This window comes from Leptodactylus fuscus, chromosome 1, assembly GCF_031893055.1.
Source record: "Leptodactylus fuscus isolate aLepFus1 chromosome 1, aLepFus1.hap2, whole genome shotgun sequence".
Classification (NCBI taxonomy): Eukaryota; Metazoa; Chordata; class Amphibia; order Anura; family Leptodactylidae; genus Leptodactylus; species Leptodactylus fuscus.
In genome coordinates this window covers 308,709,748-308,734,375 of record NC_134265.1, presented here as the reverse complement: position 1 = coordinate 308,734,375, position 24,628 = coordinate 308,709,748, and the positions used below count along the sequence as shown (strand labels likewise).

Here is a 24,628-nt window from a genome sequence, read left to right as displayed (position 1 = left end):
GCGCCAGGGAAGGTGGGAGGGGAATCGAGTAATGGCGCACTTTACCACGCGGTGTTCGATTCGATTCGAACATGCCGAACAGCCTAATATCCGATCGAACATGAGTTCGATAGAACACTGTTCGCTCATCTCTAAATAATATACTTTATAATTGGGGAAGCAGCAGGATGTGGACTTTATGTAGGTGAGGACAATGTGGGTCAGATGTCTGGAAAAGTGAGGAGCTGCAAACATTACAGAGACAAGTCACAGCTAGAAGAAGTGGTCAAGGTGGTCCAAAGGGAAGTGAATGGAAATGTGATCTATTACAGTCAGAGACATCACCTGTAAGTTTTAAATATCACTGCAACGTATTCAACTAAATGGAGACCCCTGTGTAAAGCAGCCATCTACCACTATAAGGTCACCGTGTAGTGATAATATTGACTTGGGGTCCCACTTGGATGTGTTTGGACCTCCTGTGCTGAAACCATAGATACATTTCTGGTAAGTAGCAATGATAAATGTGCGCTGTAGTTCTAGGTAGAATGTTAGAGCCACAGTCGGTTGCAGCCCATGTTCAAGGATACATATAGTTGGCCTATCTTTAAGATAGTTTGTCAATATCTGACACCTGGCACCTCCAGGATCAGCTGATAGCTGCATAGTGTACAGAGACAGAAGCGTATGGCTCTGTATACTGTGTAGTAACTGGGCCGCACTATTGCAAAACAGCTGCTATGTCATTAATAATATGTCATTAATAAATTAAATTATTCATTATGAGTATTATAGAGGCTGTTTCGCTACAAATGGTCACCTCATATAGGTGCATTTATAATGTACATTGATGGTTCAGACTGAATAGGAGCCACTGTTACAGAGCAGTACATTGATATGACTCTTATGGGAGTGTCCTGTGTGGGTTATGCCTCTGTACAATGGAATTTCTTTACAAAACGACCCCTATCAAGTAAAAAAAAAAAAAAAAAAAAGATAAGGCTATGTTCACATCTATGTCGGAGTCTCAGTTTGGACAAAAAAGTGCTGCAAGTCTGACTTTTTTGTCTGCCAGTTTTGAAGAATGGACACTGTATGGATCCCATTATAGTTAAAAGGATCCATCGGGATCTGTATGTGACCGCTGTTCTAGCAGTCTGTTCTTTGCTTTGGTCCTCTGACGGACCAGAACACCAGATAGGCCAACTCTAATGTAAACCTAGTGAAGTGTAAAAATAAAAGGCTCTAATGCAGGAAGAGGAAGTGAACATATACTTGTGTAACCTTTGTCGGTGTGGTCATGAAAGTAAAGAGTGTGGTTTTATGAGTACTAGGGAATGAAAATTGGATAACACCATAATTTGTGAAAGTAATAAGTGGCTTGGTTGGGCACACCAATATATACACTGTAACCAAAGGGCATCTTACAAAAGATGTGCCTTTAAAAAACAAAGGCTGAGAACACACGGCCGGGTAACCAAATCCCTCAGTGTTATTGCTGTGGAACTTACAGTGTCACTATTCTCATCCCCTCATGTTCTTGGAATTTTAGATCAATGACCTATTAGACTGTCAATATCAGATCAGTGGGGTCCGAAATGGAAACTGAAGGGTCCATGGCTCCATCAGCAACAGCACCGTTCTTTCCATGGTGTAGTGGCCTGTAATGGTACTGCAGCTCTCCTCATTTCAATCAGCTGATGAGTATGGGTGCCATCACCTACCTTATAATAACTACTTAAAGGAGAAGTCATCAATGTGTGAGTCCAGGAAAACCCCTTTAATCTTTTTCTGATCAGAGATCTTGTTCCTTGAATTACGCACTTGACATTACTGTGTGTGATCCTGATCAGTGAGATGTTAGCTGCATATAAATTATCAATGGGGAGTCTCATAATGACTTTAATATGTGCTTATATAATACCAGGCCCACTAGGGATCCCTCTAGTTAGCAAAAGTTGAAATCTACATTAAGGCATGGCACTGGAGAAATGAAAATGTACAGGAGCCAGATTATTAATATTAATTTACTGCATATTACATCTACATACACAGTAAACAACTGAGCTGCTGCTGACACACTGACATACATGCAATATCAAGATGGGACTCATTCTTTCTTCACCTAAGTGTGCACGTCAGTAAAGCTGCATTTACATCTACATCAGGGGTCTCCAGTGCAGAACGACTCCGAATCCGCAGCTTTTCCACAGCCCAACTCTAATTCCTGCTACAGTTCCTTCATATCTGGGTGACAGCCATGGGCAGTCAGAAGCAATAAAGATCCTCTAATTCATGAAAAAGCAGTGATGGATTCCTATGAAAGTAAATATGTAACAAACTATTCATAGAATTAGTTGTATAATTCTAATAATTGTGGAATATTATTACAAATAGACAAATATTTAGAAACTGGTTTTATTTTATTATTCATATAATGAAAAGGTATGCAATTTTTCAATATACTTTCTGTATCAGTCCTTGTGGTTTTCTAGATCTCTGCTTGTTATTATTTATTGTTTACTCGCAGTGGATAAAAATCAGTCCATGGTCATGTGATGTACAGTCCCTGGTCATGTGATGTACAGTTCATGGTCATGTGATGTACAGGTCATGGTCATATCATATACAGTATGACTAGTCCATGTTCATGTGATCTACAGTCCACGGTCATGTGATGTACAGTATGACCAGCCCATGGTAATGTGGTGTACAGTTCATGGTCATGTGATGCACAGTCCACGGTCATATGATGCACAGTCCACGGTCATGTGATGTACAGTCCATGGTCATGTGAAATACAGTCCATGGTCATGTCAGAGTTTCCCTGTCTGTTGTCCATCTGCATTCAATCTCATGTAAAAAACAAGAAGGAAGCTTTCTCCGTGATGTTTTTAACATTAGTGACAATGATAACACAGAGACGTGGAGGGCTCTGTCGGTGTCTGTCACTCTGCTACTACTAATGTCCGTTGCTCTCAACCTATGACAGATGACAGCAACAGACGTGTATAACCGTAGTGTGAATTTCCCCATATGTCTCATGATACAAGCAATAACATTGGTCTCTTAATAAATGTCTGAAAGCAGATAACTGCTTTAATCATTTTATTTTTAACCTGGAGTTGGAGTAATTTTTTTTTTTCAACTCTGTCTACAGCCGATTTTGGCCCCCACTCCAGGTCCATGACTCCAACTCCACAGTCTTGGTAAGGGTTCTATCAACTTTATATCATGGAACAGTTCACAGGAGGATGCAATAATGTAATATTAAATTCTGTATTAAAAAACAAAAAATACACTGCAAGTATAATATAAATGACATATGATTATGTAAAGTATCTGGTCTGGGGAGTGATGTAATACAATGTGGTTATTGTATATAATCACGTCTGGCTTCCTCATAATAGAGTATATAGACTGACTGTCCTACTAGACCCTATTAGGGTTGGACTGGCCCACCAGAGATCTAAAAAACCCCGAAGTCTAGTAAAGGACATCCTTATTTTGTGTGTATTTTAAAGTCTTTTTTCTATAATGGGGAATAGTAATGATAGCATTAATTCTGCAAATACAAGTAGGGCATCATGGAAACATTTATTTGCTAATGAATCAAAGTGGAATGATTTTATTATCATCACATGTTTGTGACCAGAGATCTAGCTATAGGGGGTGCAGTAGTAGCAGCACCCAAAGGTCCCTCTGCCACATAACATTTATAATATCCTAAACAGCACCACTAAGAACAGGGCTTCATTACAACTTCTGCACTGGGGACCTCAATAATTCCCTAGGAGGGAAACAGTTGTGTGACAATCCCAAAAATCCAACTGTAATACTCATTCCCTCACGGGAAAACATTTATCTATTTTATGTTTGCAGATTTGTCAGCCATTTTCATATATAGTAAAATCTACACTGGCCCTTTGTGTTTGCAGCGAGGCTGAATGTAAAACTGGAATTGACAACTGGTAACGCAGTCATGTTATGACACCTAGTGGTTGCTTATTAAAATTACAAGTTATTCTCAAGAAAGATAATATAACACAAGACCATAATTTTTTAAAATAATTTATTGTCAGTAAGAAAGACTGGCTAATGGTAGTTTTCAGTAAAAACCTTTACAAGACCATTGCATCACAAATATACAGACACCATAAAAACCGTGTCATGGTGATTTTGGTTCTAAACAGGTATGCAGTAGGTCCCCGTTACACTTTCCAAGAAGGGAAAAAATCTAAAATACTCTCCAATAAACATATTTCCTGCTGTTGCCTTGCAGCATCAGGCTTACTCTCAGATATATACAGTTGTTACTGCAGATGTACCTGGAAATTCAGAAGTCAAAACCTCAGTGGAATAGAGATACAGTCAAGCCCTGGGTATTGGAACAATAGGTTAACTTAGTAAAAGGGCAAACTGCGAGATAGTTCATGGTTAAAAAGGAAAGAAATCCACAAAATATCTACAAAATCTAATTCATACTATTGAAATCAAAACTGTACATTACATTTACATTTGGAAAAAGAAGATCAAATTATGTTTCACACTTTATAAATACAGATGTCATGCTACCATGATTCAGTGGTATGTGTTCATAAAATGAAAACCAAAAAAAAACAAAAAACATAGGAAACAAAAAAAAACAAACAATAGGAACTGAAAAACAATGGAGTGGAATTAGCCTACCAAAATGGTCTATTTGTCCTCATTATTGTATACCCAGGAATGAAATACATCGTACAGACTATTATTGGCATGACGCACTGCGGCTATACCATATCGATGTCACCATATTATTGCAAAAAAAGTAACACTACAATTAAAAAAAAAAAAAAAGAATAAAAATGAGAACAAAACAATAATACATAATGAATAGATATAACTTTACTATGAAATGTTGAAGCTGACAAATGTCCAGGCACTTTTTATGGTGTTAAACTTCTGTATGATGTTGGGAATCTAGGGAAGGAATTGTCACATCTTGAAAGTGTCCATCGTCTCCGCTTTCATAGTCACTTATCATGGCCTCAGATTCCATTTCACAGCATGCAGACACATCAGTGCATGAAGCTGCGGAAGTGTATCCTGACATGGACATGTTGTCCACCATGGGGACTTGATAGTCTCTACCGTACCCTAACATGTAGGAAGCAGCATAAGGCTCTCTGTAGCTATTGCCATCTCCATTGGTGGTGCTTTGAGGTTCTGACTTACTCACTGGATATTGGTGATGTGGTAGGTACTTATTCAGGTTGAATCTCTGACTACTTTTTGTTGATGAACCCAAGCTGCCAATGGTAGCCAACTCGCTGGGTGGCTGCATGGAGTCGAACTGTTCGGCATACTCAGGTGGAAGAGGCGGAAGTTCATCTGGCAAAGGAAAGTCTTCCGGAGGAGGTGGAAAGTCACTCTCTATGTCGTAGCCACCAGGGTAATAATCTGTGTCAATGGCATTTGGGTCCGTGTATTGAGGAGCGGGTTCTTCAACAACTTCATAATGAGGGTATTCCTGAATATCTGGCAGTTGGACACTCGGCATCCAGTCTGATGTATCCCAGTGATAACCTGTGTAGACAGACAAGACGCACATGAATAAATGAACATTGAAAGCAAGAGTAGTGACAGAAGCACGTATGTTTTAGTACGTTGTCATGCAAAGCTTTCCTTGGAACACAAAGCTGACATGACCATTACGTGATCTACATTCATCTACACTCACTTGTGAACAATAGGCCTTTCCCATTAAATCCATGATCTTCCATAAATATATGTCATTTATAAGGCTTCTCCTATAATATTTATAAAGCTTTGTTATCATTTCTGAGATCTATCTGATAACTGCAACATTGGTTGAGTACTCGTATGGCCACCGACAGGGCATGTCACCCATCTTTCATAGACCATTGAGAGCTACATCTTACACGGTTAGGCATCAATACTGGACAGGGGATGTATCACTGCATAACTAGGCAAGTGGTCTTGGAAAATCTGAGTAATACCCCGTAAAGGAGTTGGAACTGGGGCCATATTGTTTGTCAACTCAGTCTCAAGGACGAGGAGGAGTAACTAAGAAATGGCTGAAAATAATTTTTTTCTATTTTTCTATTTTCAGTAAATATTTTTCTATTCTCCAGCATCTACTCTTATAGCTTTGTGTTGCGGCTTATACTGTGCAGTGACATTACTGAATAAGCAGCACAGTGTACTATATAACTGCTATATACTGATGTAGCACTGCTTAACTTGACTTTTTTCCCATTGAAAGAGTGGAGTAAATACTGTGTGCCACAGTGTTGTTAATGTGTTGTAGGTCATGTTCTAAGTAATAACTTAAGTTGTAAGTCATGTTACTCTTACTACATCTGTATACTCTGCATAATATCCAAACGATTAGGCTACTATCTTCTTCTACAGGTATATGAAAGACTGTAAAATAATAGACTAAGGAATCTATATAATAGGAATTATAGCAGGAATCCATTAAGACTGGTGTTCTGTATGCCAGTCTTAATCAAGTCACTGGTTGGCACGAGATGCACCTGCATTAGAATTCATAGTTGCATAATAGATGAGGTTGGATGAAGACATCAGTCCATCTTGTCCAACCTATAACCCTACAATCCCTTACAGGTCTAGCCCTGTGCACCAGAAATTAAATCTACACTTGTCAGGCTATGTTCACATCTCTGTTGGAGACTCCATCGCAGAGTCCACCGAAAATCAGTGAAGGAATACGTCCTGGATGGACTTTTTCCTCCACCGCTCTTAATTTAAAAATGGTGGACACCTGACAAACCCCATTACAGTTAATCCTCTGGGCTCCATTTGTAACAGGTGTTTTAGTGGTTCACTTCTCTGTTGTTTGAGTTCCCCAGCACTAATGTGAACTGGTGTAGATTTCAGGTATAACTCTCAGCAGTTTTCTGGTATGAGTTATAGTAAATTTGCCAGGCCCGGGGCCTGTCCTGGTCTCCATCCAACCCCACCCATTGTTCCTCCTGGTCTCCATCCAACCCCAGGAGGAACAATGCGGCACATCTCTGGAGCGGGTAAGGGCTGTGCGCCAAAGATGTGCCAGATTTACACTCATCTACACTAGAACACTGGCATACGTAGTTTAGTAAATCCCCCGCACTATATTATTCCTGAGCAATATGTTCTGCCTTATGCTCAGTGGTAAGGATTAGGAAAAGACAACACATGACACGTCACGATTTTCCCATTGACAGAACAATTTATGAGTTAGTCTCTTGAAGGTCACAGTAAATTATGACAGACTGGTTGCTACGGACATGCTGCCTGACATCCCCCATTTAGGGGTTTATGTTTTCTTGGTAGCCAGTCTGGTGTAAATGCCTGAACGGAGACGGCTCTGACAGCGGAGAGAGGTATAAGCAGCTTGTCAGCATAGCAGTAGTCATGTCATTCTCTAGCTCAACTTATGTTCAAAGACGTCTTTCATCTTTAGTTGGTAAAAATGATCTGTTTCAAGGTTTTAAAGCAAAGCCTAACACAGTAAAATTCTGCAATATATGCAATACATCACACACATAAAACATGTAATAACACGGCAACAGACTGTGCAGAACACAACTCCGTGTACACAAATGCTGCAAGTGAAGGTTTAATAAAAAGCAAAAACAAATAGCTGAACAAGCATTAGTAGTATCAAGTACACAGCAACATGCAGAAGTCACCTCTTGTATTCCTGACTTCAGGAAGTGCAAAAGACTCTTTGAAGGCAAAATTGAAAAGAATGAAAAAAAATATTTGACATTAGACATGTACTGTAAATGCACCAAATACATTCATAGAAACATCTTAAAGGATTCTATTCACAGGACGGTTTTCAACCTGTATATGGTGTTGATCTGAGCACATACAAAGGTGTATATAGAAGATAAAGGCTTATAACAAGTATCACATTGGGCACTATTGTAGGTATTGGCTAAATGGAATCTACTATAGGTCAAAAAAAGCTCAGTCCTGGTTCACATCTGCGTTCGGTATTCCACTTGGGGACCCCCTGAACGGAAACCTATACACATTAAAAAGTGGTGAGCAATGAAAGCACATGGACCCCATAGACTATAATGGGGTCCGCGGGGTCCACACGAATCATGCGGAAAGAAAAGTGCTGCTTGGAATACTTTTCTCTCCGCATGATTCGTGCGGACACCACGCAGAAAACACACGGACCCCATTATAGTCTATGAGGTTCATGTGCTTTCATTGCTCACCACTTTTTAATGTGTTCGGTATTCCATTTGGGGGTCCCCAAGTGGACTCCCCAAATGGAATACCAAATGCAGATGTGAAATGGGCCTCAGTTAGATGGTCCCTTAACTGAAGGAAGTCAACACATTGAACCACTGTATCTAAAGGGGAAAGTGGTTGATGAAATGGAAATGAAATATAACATGAATGAACAACTATGTAATACATTACATAGCTGAGCTGGGAAAGATTCTATATGATGTGAATGTGAACAAGGCTGGACTTCTCCCTGCCCCTAGCACTGTCATTACTGGATTCACAAGGGGAAGAATCTGATGACAAGCTACAGACTATGATAGTCCCGCAGATCTGTCAGTCTAGTCTGTCTGCTAATGGATCCTTAGGAATATATAGAAGGGGAATGGAAATTCTCTGCACTACTATATACGAAATTAATACTTCAATAGCTAAAAAACTTATTCACAATGAGCGATCCTTCAGCGACTCAGAGCACAATATGCGCAGAGTAGTCTGAGCAGCTAATGGCCATTTTACAGATAAGAAAGAGGGGCTGAGAACTTGAGAAACCCTACCAGAACCATAAAAAACTGGAAAACGGAATATTTATTGTGAAGTTTTCATTGTGCATGGCAGTCTACCAGCTATTATAACATTATAGCTCCGCACAGTTGCAGCCAAAGGACCTTTAATGGAAACTATTGGTTATTTATTTTTTTAGAAAAGTTCTAGAAGCTATAAAACGCGGGCTCTAACTCAGTCTATTCTGTATTATAGCTACATGGCGTCAGACTATTAGAGAGATATGCATTGTACACAAACATAGGAACATCAGGGCAATCTACGTAGGGAATGGTTTCCGTAATGACTGCCTCTTTCACGGGATCCATTATAAGGCATACTGGGGAAAAGCCAAGAATCGGCCAGATGTGTTGCTTGTGGAAGTTCAACATGTTGCACCTCTGGTGAGTGTGTACTTTGGATTTTGCATCGGTTGGACTGGCAGCTCCAATGTGTTCACTGACAAGCTCAGGATCTGTATCAATTTATTTATTTTACAGTCTCCGAGCAAATTAGCTAAGCATCTGTTCCTCCATCCTCGGAGTATAGTTTTCAGAGATTTACAGCCATAACTTTAAGTCTTACTGGAAATGAAAAGTGTTATGTGCTAAATACACAAACATATGACATACTCCATCACCATCTCCTCCATCATAAAACGCCTACATTTGTTTACCTACAGCGGATTCAGTGAAAGGACAGTCATATGGAAACGTCACACTTTATATAGTACTCGAATAACATAGAGGAATAAACTAGGTCAGGACTATTTAATACAGCATAGGGTATACAAGGTAATATATACATTACTGAGCGACAATGTTATCACATTGACGAACAAGCATCCATATACAGACATGCAAAGTTGTCATATACAATGAATTAGGCAGCCAGAATGTAAAGCACAGCAATAATATCACATACACATATATACCTTCATTTTCCACCGAGTCAACAACAGCATTGACAAGGTGTATTACTGTCACAATGGAAGCTTGTAAAAGGTAAGAAGAAAAAACACATTAAAACAAGCCTATGTAGGTAAGTATACAAGAATGCGATTCATTATCGGCTATGACACAGACTATTGCATTACCCACCAGCACTTATTTCTAGGTTTAGTGTTCCTTTAACGTGTATCTCTATGCTCAGAAATATTATATATGTAATAATAATTGTACAATGCCAATGTGCTGAACTACATGTTAAGCAATAGACAAAGGAAACTACAGGGACAAGTGCTTTGCTATACATAAAGTATGCACATAGGGGTAAATCTTTAAGGTTAAAGTCCTTCTGAGAACGCCTTAAAATATAAGGTATTAAGAAACAGACCACTGCACAAATACAATCATTACCTCTCCTGTAGGATCAATCACCTTTGGAATTGCATGTTAATGTTGTGCACCATAAGCAGATAGTGTATTATATCACCATATATAGTGTATTACATATCGATCTCATCCTGAGAGAGTTCCCCTTATGATATATACAGGAAGCAGATGGAACAACTGCTCCAATTCACTAAGATAGAAGCTACTAGGGGTGCAGAACCAAAAGACAAGCAACTTTAGAAGCTCTTGTTGTATTAGGCTTATGTATATACAGTATGTGAACTACCTTGGGCAAGCTTTCATGGTCAGTCAGTTTCACTGAGAAGGTTTACACAATGGTGATGGTAGAAAAGGTCCATAAAGGATGAGACAGATGCTGGTGATGAGGCCATATCTTAGATTACATTTTAGATCTCCAAGGCTCCAACACCCAGGACCCTCACAGACCAGCTGCTTTGGGACAGCATGGCTCCTGATAATGTTTAAATACCAGAAGCCTGCTGCTCATTTGCCCTACAAAGTATAGGACAGCACTGCAGGACCTAAAGCTGCTGCTACACTTTGTACAGCAAGTGAGCCACACATCTCCCAGCAGTGGCGTAGCTAGGAATGGCAGGGCCCCGTGGCGAACTTTAGACATGCCCCCCTCAACCGACACCGACGCTGAAGACCTTGACCGACCCCCTCCTCCGCATTCCTCCGTGCTCTATTATGTCCCTCAGTGGCCCCTGCACACAGTATTATGTCCCTTAGTGGCCCCTGCACACAATATTATGTCCCATAGTGGCCCCTGCAAACAGTATTATGTCCCTTAGTGGCCCCTGCACACAATATTATGTCCCATAGTGGCCCCTGCACACAGTATTATGTCCCTTAGTGGCCCCTGCACACAGTATTATGCTCCACTGTGGACACCCATAAACAATTATTTCACTCTGGGGTCTTTTCACACCCCAGAGTATAATAATTGGAGACATTAAAAACATTAAAAAAAACCTGTTGTTTTCCTGTTCCCCCCGGCTCCTACGCTGTTGGCTTCCACTGTCAGCCTTCTTCAATGATGTTGGACGTCACATGACCCGGGACGCAGGTCGGGTTCATGTGACGTCAGAGATGTCAGACAACTAGGCCTGAGGCCTGCCCAGATTGTGGAGAGGTAAGTAACAGTGTTTTTTATGGGTTTTTTTTTTATGCAAAGACCCCCACATATAATGATAGTGTTTGTGGGGCCCGCGGTGTCACTTACCAATCCCAGCCCAGCCAGGATGGGTAAGTAAATAGGGCCTGTAATGGCCTATTAAATGGTCTACTAAAAAAAAAAAAAAAACGCAGCGGTAGCGGCTGTCACGGGGCCCCTTAATGTCCCGGGCCCTGTGGCAGCTGCTACCACTGCTACCACGGTAGTTACGCCACTGTCACCCAGCAAGTATACATTATTGTAAGCCGCGCTGTTCTGGAGAAGCTGATAGTTGGGGTACCAGGTGTTGAACCTGTGCAGATAAAATGTTGAGAGTCTATAAAAGATAATTTCTTTAAGGTTTTTTCTCTCCTTATACTGTCTATTTGATAGGATTCAGGCTAAATCTCTGTAGATTTAGGTTTTATTTATTGTAGTTTTGCCTTATTTATACTGTACTATCTTCGGTTCTCCATTGAATCTGATTTCTAACAGAATAATAGAATGATTCCCTATTGTCGTGTATATGAATAGAAGTTATCATTCTGTAACATAATACTGTATTAAAATTAATTCAAATGTCACAGTAAGTACAAGCACAATACACACATACCTGAAGTAAGAGAAGAGGAATATGGGAATATGTGAATGTAGACGATCCAGCTTAAAGGGGTTGTTCAAGATTAACAAAAACGGGGCAATGGCGGGGAATTGTATAACATAATAACAGAAGATATTAGATCCCATGCTGTTCCGGCTCTGTCACCCTGCTGCTCCCTTCCACTACTTTTTCTTTGTGCCATATTCACTCATCTAACCACGGCAGTCAATAACTATTGCCTCTTTGTTTTACTAATCCTAGACAACCCCTTTAAATATTTCAAACCATTTACAACCATATATTAGTATCATAATAATACAATTATCAGAGCATGCAAATAACATTACCATAAATCACTATAATACAGAAAGAATGGAAAACAAAAAAATAATACTATGACGATCATTGAGATCAACAAGCAAAATTCTGTGCAGAATAGAAGAGGTTCACACGCAGCATCCCAGAAATTTAGCCGTACGTCTTTTATGTCACATAAAAGTTTAAACCTGGATATTAAATGTAAAAATAAACCCCCAGGATCAGTACTACTATCCGGAAAAGCCCAGAGCATAGTGACTTTGTAAGTGAAGAATACAGGCAGAACTATAATTTGGTGGCAGCGACGCGCAGGGCAACTACAGATCCACCCATTCATTTAGGATCCTTTGTTAGGCCACATAATGGCAGTGATGGGATTATTATAGTCTTTGGCTACTTTAAAAACAGAATCAAAGCACCGGGAACATCAAATCCAACCATGTAACCACCACACATTCATATAGCAATACATACAGGATACAACGTGGATGTTTAGAGGAAAATTCTGGCCTCCGATTTAAATGTGATATTACCGTAACTAGTCTAAAAGATACTAGATATCATACTATGCCTGATATATATTGATATGTGCGCAAAAGAAGTATATGCTGACACTTGCTTATTATGCTTCACGGTGAAGGCGCTTCAATGAGTGGCGTGGCTTGTAGACTACCAACAGATGATGCATAGTACAGAAAAAGAACAAGACTAGTATCTATCTATCTATCTATCTATCTATCTATCTATCTATCTATCATCTATCTACAGTATCTATCTATCTATCTATCTATCTATCTATCTATCTATCTATCTATCTATCTTTCATAAAACAGGCATTATCCCGCATCATTTGCAGTATGGGATAATGCACAAAGTCTTGTAACTAGTCCTAGCCATAGATGTAGATATTCCCAATCAATCACACTCACCAGTATGTTATCTAGATTGGAATTAATGGAACTACTGTCAGGTTACATGATACATATACAAATATATTCCAAGTCAATGTGTTGAGCATATTCATGACATATTAGGAATATTGATCAAGTAGATTTCTAAAGCTTGGGATCATCATAACAGATACAAATATTATAGCTCTGATCATGGTCATGTTTCCATCCATGTCCAGGTATTCCAGGACTTTAAAGGGGGTCTGTCACCAGGACACAGCATATTAGCCAGGCCCTGAATCAAATGGTGTTCTGCTTGTGAATTGATTCCTCTCTTGTTAGTTCGTGCCAATATACAAATGAGTTATTTGGAGCAGCAATGGTGTTGTCATTGCTCCAAAGAGATGAGCAATAGTACCCTCATTGCTCCAAACAGCTCATCTGTATATTGACAAAAATGGTGATATCTCGGTAACAGGGGCTTGGATTGACAAAAGGACAGACTGCCTTTAATATTGTTAACTCATAGAGCTATAAGGTTGAAGATAGGACTGCAGTCAGTACAGTTACTAAACTGTGTTTAATCTGACTCCTGAAAACAGCTTGGGTGAGGGAGGGGGGTGACAGGAGATAGACCCCCACTGATCAGGAGATAGACCCCCCACTGATCAGCTATTGATGACCTAGGCTAGGGATAGGTCAAGAGTAGTCAAGTCTTGGAACACCCTTTTAAGACATTATACATTTTAATTCAATTGCTTTTCCGTAACATTTAGTAATATTTATGCAAAATAATATACACACAAAACACGGCACCAGGAAACACAATACTGCACATGGACTCAAAACGTAATAACTAAAAGAATATGTACTGTACTGTATATAAAGTTATATTAAACCCAATAAAGAAAAGCAATAAAGGAAGCAGCATTGCATTCTTATAGATTTTATAGTAATCTGAGAAATAGATCTAGAATATGGTTGCTGTATATCACAGTGATCTATAATACTAAAATCTAAGTGTACATCCACATTAACAGTAAGTATGAGTAAATGATGTGAAAATCTATAAATCGCTTAGGGACATGGAATAAATCTGGAATTGAGAAATAAATATAGAGAATTAAAATCAGCTAAAAAAACTAATATAGGGTAGAGATTATTGCTTGTTTCCATATATCTCATGGCTCCAAATCAATGCTATTTCTCTATCTGGTCCTAGGGCTGTTCTTTATATATCTGTTTGGCTTTCTATCCATCTATATATAAATTTGCTTTGCATTTTTTACCACTTCCTTTATTACAAATTCCATCAAACTTACAATGAGCCCCTTGTCAAACTCTGCTTTCGCTCAGAGGTGATTTGATCCATATAGGAACTGTGGCCGCAGCATGAGAGAGAAAGGAGACATCTTTACGAGAGACCCACAAGAATAGACAACTTGTGCCTCAAATCCCCCTATCAGTCTGTTGACCGTCTATAGTCGACATGCTCTACGGCTCCCATTCTTCATAGTTCAGCCAGTGATTATACAAGCAGAACAAACATTAGTACATGATTAACAGTTAAGTCCTTAGGAAGGAAAATAAGAAATGAGGGCGCATCTGCTCTAGTGCGCCAGCCTGTAACCTTAACAAGAAGGTTTAATTAACTACTAATCATGACGAGTAGCTCTTATACACGAGAGCCTGGCTAGAAGGACTCTACACCAAACTGGAAATCAGCATTCTGTTGCTTCACTTGGAGTCCTCCACAGAGTAGGTTTTGTTGAAGCGTTATGTCTAAAAGGGCTCTAGAATGAACGTTAAAATAAACACAAAAATACTGAAGAGCTCTAGACCCTTGAACATAAGTTGTAGGGTTGAGAGAGCTATGGATAAAGCCACAATAAATTAAATTATAGCAGGTAATATATATATATATATATATATATATATATATATATATATATATATATATATATATTTTATACTGTTCTGGTGTGGGGATGTGAACATGATGCTAAGTCAAGGAGAGATATAGAATGAGGATAGTCTGTCAACGTATGATCAGTTTAGGACCCCACAGTGAGTGCTTCAGCCCCTTCAATCTTTACAAGGGCATAAAGGACATGAAGGGATCATGGCAATTTTATGGATCAGAAGGGGTTGGGAGTTGGACCACTATCAACCATACATTAATGAACTGAACCTGGTCGTACATATTAGACTAGTTATTTTGTTGCCAATAAGGATAGGTTATCTTTGTTTAAAGCATACCTAACAAACTTTGTATATATCAATAGTACATGGGGGGTAGCGCTAATCTGGCTATTATATTTTGCATTATTTAGCAGTTTTCCCCATTGTGGCTCTATGGTAACTTGCATTCCTCTCTGAAGTGCTGGATACAGACTAGTTAACATTAGAGATGATTAGCGAACAGCACGCTCACATAGAAATGAATGGAAGCGGCCAGGGTTAAGCGGCCGGCCGCCGGCAAAGTCTGCGTGCCAGGTGCTTCCATTCATTTCTATGGGAGTGTGCTGTTCGGATCGGCTGATCCGAACAGTGTTCGCTCATCTCTAGTTAACATATATTGCCAACAGTATTTAGGGATGAATCTGATCTATAAACGTGTCTCTCAGTCAGACACATAAAGAAAGCTCCTATTTAGCTCCAGCATCGGACCAAGCCTGATAAGAGCATTAAGAGGCGCTTTCTCCTGATAAGATATATTACAATATGCTTTTATAATTGCCTATACTACTGATTTATGCAAAGTTTGTTGAACAGTTAGTGACCATATAAAACCTTTTGAAGTGTAAGAATTCTTTTCGGAGCCATTAGATTCATTCCAATCCTGTACTAACCTTTCACCTTATAATTGATAAAATTCTAAAAATGTAATAAACTGAGTCATTCCATTTCACAAGACGTGAAGGACACAATTTTAGAGGAACTAATTTTCTATCACACATACTTCAGGATCTAAAAGTTTCAAACAACCCAAGTGACTTGGGAAAGTATTATATATCCAATGTCATATGTATATGTCTGCAAGTATAAAACCTCATACATACCATTATCATCACAGGATTCTGATTGGAAGGAACTAAGAGACTGAATCTCCGACATGCTCTCCCGAGGATTGTAGAGATGACAAGGCTTTTCATCCAGAGATTTCTTTGAAAGACATGGGTCAAGATCAACTTTAGCTGAAAGCGGAAAAGAAGAGACAATGTCACAATGTTAAGGACACTCAATTAATAAGATCTACCTTTGATCATTTCCCAAAGGCCTGTCTGTAGATGTTCAGTTCAAGCAAAGCAGCAATAAAATATGTTTCAAAGTAACAATCACAGCATTACTTTCAAATGATATAATAATTGAAATGACACAACGCAGAGAACAAATCTCCAAGGCAGAAAAAAGCAATTTGGTTCAATGGTTTGTTGAGATTACATAGGCACAACAGTGTATATCATTCTTCGGTGGATTATTGCTTACTTTTAAAAGGAACAGAATACACAGATATAGCAAAACTTATATTGAGCCACACAAAACTGAGATAAGAGAAATGAGATTCCAAATGGCAAAGAAGCCAACTTGAAAAACATACAAACCTATCCTTAAATCTATGATATATAATTAAGTGTAGATTGTATACACAGACATTAAGCTTATAAATAAAGTATAAAAAGACACAAAACACACAGTAAAGTGCTCAACGGTACAATAAATTAGGAATGAGTGCATATTATAGTAGAGTACAAGCTGTCACTCTGATGACTGGGGAAAGTTCATGATATTACAGCCAAGGCCTATGTGTTGGGTTCTAATTAAACTTGGCTATGGAGAAGATCTGTCAGGTTAGGGTACTGTCAAACATCGTAAGATGTCACTTACACAAAGGAAAAAAGATCGTCCTGTTCAGGATTTTACTGCCTAAAGTAAAGTACAAGCTTTAGGGTGCATTCACACGGAGTAACTTGCCGCGTGACCTGGCACGTATACGCCGTGTGAGATTTTGCAGGCCGTATACGTGGATTGTAAACGCTGTGTTATTTTGCGGCCGTGATTTTGCTCTCACACAGCGTATACGTGCCAGGTCATGCGGCACTTTACTCCGTGTGAATGGGCCCTAAGTGTTAAATCCTCTAGAGGCTACTGAGAGGAGGTTGTGAAAGATCAATAATATCCATTTACATATGTTCTACATTGCTTCTCCATATTTCCCAGAAGAAAGGTAAGGAAACTCTGTTGGGCTACTGCTATTAACAGGGTGACATTAATGGTAGCATAGCAATGGACACAGACAGAGCCCCCTTCTGTTACAATTGACTCTAATGTAAATAACATGATGGACACTTTCTTACGTTATGGTTATTTACTTTAAGAATGGAAGAAAAGTAAAAAACATGATGGAAGAAAGCTTCCATCGTATTGTTTACAATAGTGTGAATGCAGACGGACTCCCAACAGAGGGGGCTCCATATGCATCTGTTATTTAGTGTCTGTTGCTCTCATCCTGTGTTGGATCAGAGCAATGGACTTTGTATAATGGTAATGTGAACCCTCTTTAACAATTTATACAGGCTATCTATTCATAAAAAGTCTTGACCTTCAATTTGTTACTTTTTTTATGTAGATTGTGAGCCCCACATAGAGCTCACAATGTACATTTTTTTTCTCTATCAGTATGTCTTTTTGGAGTATGGGATGGAAATCCACGCAAACACGGGGAGAACATACAAACTCCTTGCAGATGTTTTTTTGCCCTTGGCGGGATTTGAACCGTAGACTCCAGCGCTGCAGGGCTGCAGTGCTAACCACTGAGCCACCGTGTGGCCCCCAATTTGTTACTTTTTATATCAGTTTATATCAGTTTAATCACTAGCATCTACCCGGACTTCGTCTTCGGGTTGGCGGAGAGGCAACACTTCTCCCGTGCTCCCCCTGCCTCGCGTGGCTGCCCCCCCCCCCTGAACCGCTAAAAGTGGGTCCTGCGCACCATCCTCCCGCGCGCTATCCAGGGGCACAAATGCTTTGCCTGAGCAGTTTCCCCGCCATGCAACCAAGGGCGCCACTCCCATCCATGCACAGTAGCAGTACCCATCCGCAGCAAGTAACAACGCCCCCCGCCAGTGCTATACACACAAACTGCAACGAGCGGCCCCTATTTCCTCCCACCACCCCTGCACTACCACCAATCCACCTCCTCCTGAAGGAGCACTACACTTAGGAAGGCACTTCTGCCCCTTCATTTCAACAACAAGTGATAATATAAAGGCAGGTTCACATGGAGAAATTTGAAGAGGAATTTGAGGTGGTCTTTCGTGACAAATTCCTCTCTAAAAACTGGCCCTGTGGAACTCATGGCAGAAAGTCCAAGCAGAACTTGGGCTTTCCGAGGGGTGTTTGTACGCTAATAATCCTCAGATACAATATGGATAACCAGGATTAGCCATGTGGAAACCATGTCACAATTGGGCAGTGTGCTAAAAAATAAGTGCCCATCACTGTCTCCCATTGAAAACAATAGGAAGCAGGTTGTCTATTTTTGGAGCTGATTTTGAGGTGGAATCTACTTCAAGATTAGCTCCAAATTCCTCAGTCTAGCCCTGGTCTGGCCTTACCGATCAAAACTTCTGAGCAGCCAATATGACAGTACATTACATTTACTCTCAGTTACAGCATATCACATAAGTAAGGGTCCCAATGTGGAATAACTGGCAATAGCACAGAAACAAATCTATAACTTTTGTAAAATAATATCCATGCTCACCATCATAGTCAAAATCCCAGGTTGGTTTTTGTATGGAGTCACTATCAGATGGAGAATTAGACGGAGGTGGAGGTGGCAGATTTGGAGCGACACTGCAAACTGCTACTGCCTTTCTATGTCCATGTACAGAATCTGGATTAAAAGTGCTGAATTCTGGATGTTCTGGAATGGTGGATCCCTCAAAAGAGTTTCGGTCCAGGTTATTTCTAGAGTCACTTGGAATGCTTGGAGTGTAGGATATGGGCCTGACCGGCACCTGTGGTGGAATATCTGGGTAGATATTTTTGTTAACTTTAGGATCTAAAAATGGTCTATGTAAAAATGCTGAAGTAGCCCCGGAGTGTTTATCTTCAGGTTCCCGCTGTCTCTTCTTCTTCTTATTGGATACCACTCGGTAGATGACAAAGATGACGACAACACAGAAAATCCCTGCTATGAACACAATAATTCCAATAACCTCAGCCAGGCTGATATTCCAGGAGGTGGAGACGTATTTATTGAGGGCAATGTCTGTGCAGTGTTTTCCACCATATCCATGATTGCAGGTACAATTGTAAGAGCCATAGGTGTTCTCACAAAGGGCACCATTAGAGCATGGGTTGTCCTGGCATTCATCAACGTCAATTAGGCACCTAATGAGTAGAGAAAGAATTGTCATTAGTTGTAAAAGCTATACATGTAAATTTTACATAAGCTTTGAATATTGACCACTGGGTGTTGGCAGGAAAGAGTCCCTGCACACTCTGAAACTGTCTAAGCAATGCTCACAACATAACACACCACTTTGAGGATGGATATGGTAACACCCAGTTGGCAATTTATTCATAAAAGTCTAGGAGGAATAACACAGGAGTGATACAGCGCAGAGTCAGGAGGTCCATTTTAAGACAATATACAATATCAATATAGTATATAAAATAATAAGTCTGACACCATAAATAGCAATTAAATTCTATACCTTTCTCCATGGAAACCAGATTCACATTCACATACTGGACCATCCAAACTGTCAATGCATTTACCACTATTCTTGCAAGGATTGTCTTTGCAGTATGGACCCAATTGACATCTATAATATAAGACATATTATTGTACAATAAGCATAAATCATGTTTTTTACTGTCTTGTCACATAAAATAGCGAGAGTGATAACTTACCTCTCGCCACTGTATTCCCCTCTGCATTTGCAGAAAAAGTCATCCTTTACCACAATGCACGTTCCACCATACAGACATGGGTTAGTGGCACAGGGATTGACGGCAATCTCACAGTGTGTGCCCATGAACATTGATGTACATTTGCAGTAATAACCTGAAAACAAAACACAAACAATGGGTGACTTACGTGCACTAGTATGTAGATAGGGGTTCGAGGGGATAGGGCAATATCAGCTTCTAACTTTTGGGCTGCTGGAAAATCGTTTCCAAAATTTTAAGACAAGCTGATGATAAATGACTTAATGCTAGGAGTCCCAATGCTGATATTAAGTAGACCTTTTTAACACATTGATGAGCTCAGAGCAAAGGTTTCAGGAGTGTACCCTACAAAGAGAGACCACCCTGAGTACAAGCCAATAAAATAAAAACAGACCCCAGATTAGTCACCGGACACTTACATCACTATTCCTCTGTGCTTTGACGCCTTGTTTTCTGGTTTCCTGACCTGCTCAGATCTGTCCATGCGACAATTTCTGTGCAGGTCCATGAATAGTCAAGGAGGAGTAGAGGAGTAGAGGGCTCTCTCCTCTAGCAGGTCATCTATGACCAAAACCCACCTCTGGTTTTGCTAAATATGACTATCTATAAAGTTTTCTTGTACAGGGGGCACTAACACATTTGAAAATGGCGCCACCACTGGGAGGAAAGGGGTACTGCCAGGGAGCCTGGTGCAGTCGCACCATTTGCCCTGTGGTTATAGTATCCCCAGATATTACCAGGGATTGTGTTAGCACTCTCGTAGCACTATAGTCAATGGCCAGTTCTTCAAAGAAAAGAACCACTCTTGATACAGCTCCTGCTCATAACTAATAGAGAAGAGAGGCCTCTTCAGCTTAGTACGCTCTTATTAAGCAAGTGGAAAGTACTTTTCTAAAGTAGTTAGATATCTCTCCTGCTGTTCATGTGACAGGAAAATCCAATAAGGAATTATCAAGACAGCAGATGCTAGTATCAATACATCCTAATAAGCTATCAATACCGGTTGGGATTTTCACACAAACATCCATATCGCTTTCCTTTACAACAATGAATGGCTATTTCCTAACAAAATTGCTGATTCTGCCAAAGCTCTCTTTAGGATGCCATAAACATGACAAATAACATGTGTCAATATCATGGAGAACATATTTATTAGGACATTGTAAATGCCCATAATGGTTTTATAAGGCCAAGGATGTGGACTTTGGGCACTCCCTTATAAATGCAGCTTTCTAGCATACAACAATGATTCTCTTCTCTGTGCTGTATTCATTCTACCTTCCTTTAAATAAAATCAGTATTGTATTGTGGCTCCATTAATATTTTAACAATAGCGCTATTAAAATGACGGATCGGTTCTTTTATGTCTGATCGTATGCGAGGCTCTAGATAAAAACTGAAGATAGATTTTCTAATCTAGACTTTACTGCACAAAAGGGAACATGGTGTACAGTTGGTAATCAGCAGTTTTGGAATATACGGTCTCCTATGCACAGTATTAAATAACATCAACAAATAAACACAGTTATGCTATGCATAAGGCTCATTTACAATAAGAAATACAATTTACAGAAAGACGCACCTCCATTGGGCAAGTGGGAGCATACCCCACCATTGTGACAGGGATTGCCAGAGCAGGCATCGGCAGCAGTCAGAGAACATCCTAGAGAAATATCCACAGATTCTTCTATATGCACTGAGCTCTTTAACTTAGAATGAAGAGGGAGCTCCTGACCATTGAGAAAAATGGAGTCCATGCAGCCTCTAAAACCATTGGTCACTGGCAAGTTTCTTCCATGTTTAGAACCTTGTTGACGTATGTGACCTCCAAAATACACGTAGTTGTCAAGGTTGAGTGTCCGCAGAGTTCCTGGTGCGGTGCCGGATGCTGTATGGACACGATCCAAGACTAGTCTGGCATAGTTACCGTCAACCTCTAAGGACACAGTGTGCCAGTGGCCATCATTAACATGGATGCTCTGAACAGACACGATTCCAGGACCGCTGCCACAGTCAAACTTATACTGCAGCTTTCCACCGTGAATCTAGAAGGCAGAAAAGATAAAATTAAAACAGGATTCATTCAGCTTATCAAACTACACCTTATTTTTAATCTTCATGGCTCTATGCATGTTCTGTTACTATAGAGGAGACATGGGGTAACACGGTGGCTCAGTGGTTAGCACTGCAGCCTTGAAACGCTGGAGTCCTGGATTCAAATCCTGCCAGGAACAACATCTGCAAGGAGTTTGTATGTTCTCCCTGTGTTTGTGTGGATTTCATACCATACTACAAATACATACTGATAGGAGAAAAAATACATTGTAGGCCCAATCTACATTTAAAAAAAACAACAACAACAACAAAACAATAACAACAGGGAAGACATTATAGCGCTATAGGATATCCTTACTCCCAACCGCGGTCAGGCTGTATAATCAACATCAGGCTAAGCGAAGATCACTCCACACAGAGAACTAAGTGATCCTGAAGTCTTTCTTTTTCTTTAGTTGCTATGACTCCTAGTATCTTTTCTATCTGCGATTCTAAGCTTGTATGTGTTCTTTCTTGTAATATATTACTCTATTATCCATGCTGCTGTAATACACTGAATTTCCCCATGGTGGGACTATTAAAGGATTATCTTATCTTATCCTTTCTTATCTTATAAGGGACATTACATGCATTCTCCCATTACACTCTTCCATAGTGTTTGCTTACACTAATACATACGTGTTTCAATGCTCTGTTTAATACTGACTGCCTATGAGAGGTCAAACATCGCAACCGTTGTACAAGTCAAGGATAAAGAGATATCTTATCAGAATCCAAGGCTCCAATTGGTTCAAAAAGCCTGTCAAAAAAGTTCAACTTTTTTGTTTGGCCATGTCTGATAAAACATAATGGACACCCAACCCCGTTATAGTCAATGGGATTCCCTGCTGTCCATCACTAGATGGACTGTTTTACAATGCTTCTAGTCCGCTGATGTGCATTAGTATAAGAGTATACAAATAGACTTCCACCCAAGAAATAAAGAAATGGCTACAAGCTAGTAAATCAGAACAGCGATAGTTTAGTTATTATGTTTTATTTACTGCCAGAGAGAATGATATTTCTCTACTTTGCAGCTGCGGCCAATTTTGGCATAAATGACAAGAATTTCAGCCATATCGGTGGTTACTATTGAATTATCTTCTAAGAAACTTATCTGTATGGTCTGTCATTTACTAAGTTATGCATTCACACGATGTAATGTGCTGCGTGATCTGGCACGTATATGGCGTGTGAGAGTTTGCACGCCGTAAACACTCCCATTCATTTCAATGGGAGTTAGGATCGTATACACCGCATTATTTTGCGGCCATGATTTTGCAGCTGTATAATAGAACACCAGTACTATAAGTTGTATGTGACAGCTGGGATGTAGCCCAGTTACAGATTTTGCACCATTATCTTGCTAGCCAAAGTTGGTCTCTGTGTGTGGCTACTGATCCTATTGCATCTCTGTGGATGAGGCTACTACGTACTATGGTTCCCTGCACAGTGGGCGTCCAAAAGCATCACTATGGATTCGAAGGAGTTGCCCCTTTCATTCGGAGGGCTGTGGAGGTCTAATAGTCGGACCCCATCAGATATGGCAATATGCAATATGTTCCTGTAGAGGGGAAATCCTTTTACATGCTAACTGCTAATATTATTTACTTGCAGAGGTGACGATGGGATATCCAATGTTCTCTTAATGGCTGTATAACAGAACACCAGTACTATAATTGGTATGTGACAGCTGGGGTATAACCCTGTTACAGATTTTGCACCACTATCTTGCTACCCAGTTGGCCTCTGTGCGTTGCTACTGATCCTATTGAATACTAATCTCTACAAATGTCACCACACAATTCCGTGCCACGTCAATCAAGTCACGTCTCATAAAAGAGCATCAGTGAGAATGATGCTGGTGTCATACGAGGGGCAAGTCCCATACTGAAGGTCTCTCGTGCGCGCCAGGAACCAGTCAAACTTGTCAGAAAGGATCACGAAGATGGGACTTGGCTGTGAACGTGCCTGATGCGCCTGCACATGCCTCCGCAGAGGAAATGCATGTTGTCACATTTTTGTAAATAAAGCTAATCAACATTGAATGTTGTAGTGACACAAACTAATAACGCTTTATTCACCGGTTACGTCTCCAGCGGCGCTGTTATCTGGTAATGATAAATGTTCCTCCGCACAATAATGGAAATGCAAATTTTACGGAAAAAAACAAGTTTATGTGTTTTATAGAAAAGGGAACATGACAAGTGAGCAAATAACAAAATACAATTCATTTTCATATGAACACTTCATAGCCAGAGAGATGAAGAACAATGAGTAGGCATGTCACATTTTATCCTCCACCGCGAGCTCCAAAATTACAGTGTCTATATTTTGACTGCCGGATTGATATGGCGTCTCCTTCTGCAATCACGGATCTTATGAACCCCTTCGGCTAAACTTGAAATTTCATTTTTAAATGAAGGAATAGTATTCAGAGCGTCTTCACTGATTAACAAGATAATGCAAGGCT

The 24,628-nt window shown here is 40.0% G+C and overlaps 1 protein-coding gene across 8 annotated transcripts in view; it reads right to left on the bottom strand.

Annotated features, from left to right (window-relative positions):
• Nucleotides 1-4,043: 4,043 nt before the first annotated feature.
• The window catches only part of FAT1 (FAT atypical cadherin 1), a 198,483-nt gene continuing 177,898 nt past the window's right edge, over nucleotides 4,044-24,628 (bottom strand). For 3 of the 8 annotated variants that reach the window (XM_075258798.1, XM_075258797.1, XM_075258800.1), the window contains 8 exons: nucleotides 21,644-22,106; nucleotides 20,023-20,176; nucleotides 19,824-19,934; nucleotides 18,866-19,497; nucleotides 16,161-16,295; nucleotides 9,713-9,772; nucleotides 7,680-7,715; nucleotides 4,044-5,547 (listed from right to left, as the gene is read on the bottom strand). In XM_075258798.1, the coding sequence (XP_075114899.1) occupies nucleotides 4,916-5,547; nucleotides 7,680-7,715; nucleotides 9,713-9,772; nucleotides 16,161-16,295; nucleotides 18,866-19,497; nucleotides 19,824-19,934; nucleotides 20,023-20,176; nucleotides 21,644-22,106 (2,223 nt within the window). In that variant the 3' untranslated portion in view covers nucleotides 4,044-4,915. Of the gene's footprint in view, nucleotides 5,548-7,679; nucleotides 7,716-9,712; nucleotides 9,773-14,420; nucleotides 14,478-16,160; nucleotides 16,296-18,865; nucleotides 19,498-19,823; nucleotides 19,935-20,022; nucleotides 20,177-21,643; nucleotides 22,107-24,628 lie in introns of all 8 variants that reach the window. The other 5 variants (XM_075258799.1, XM_075258802.1, XM_075258801.1 and 2 more) reach the window with 3 other exon arrangements.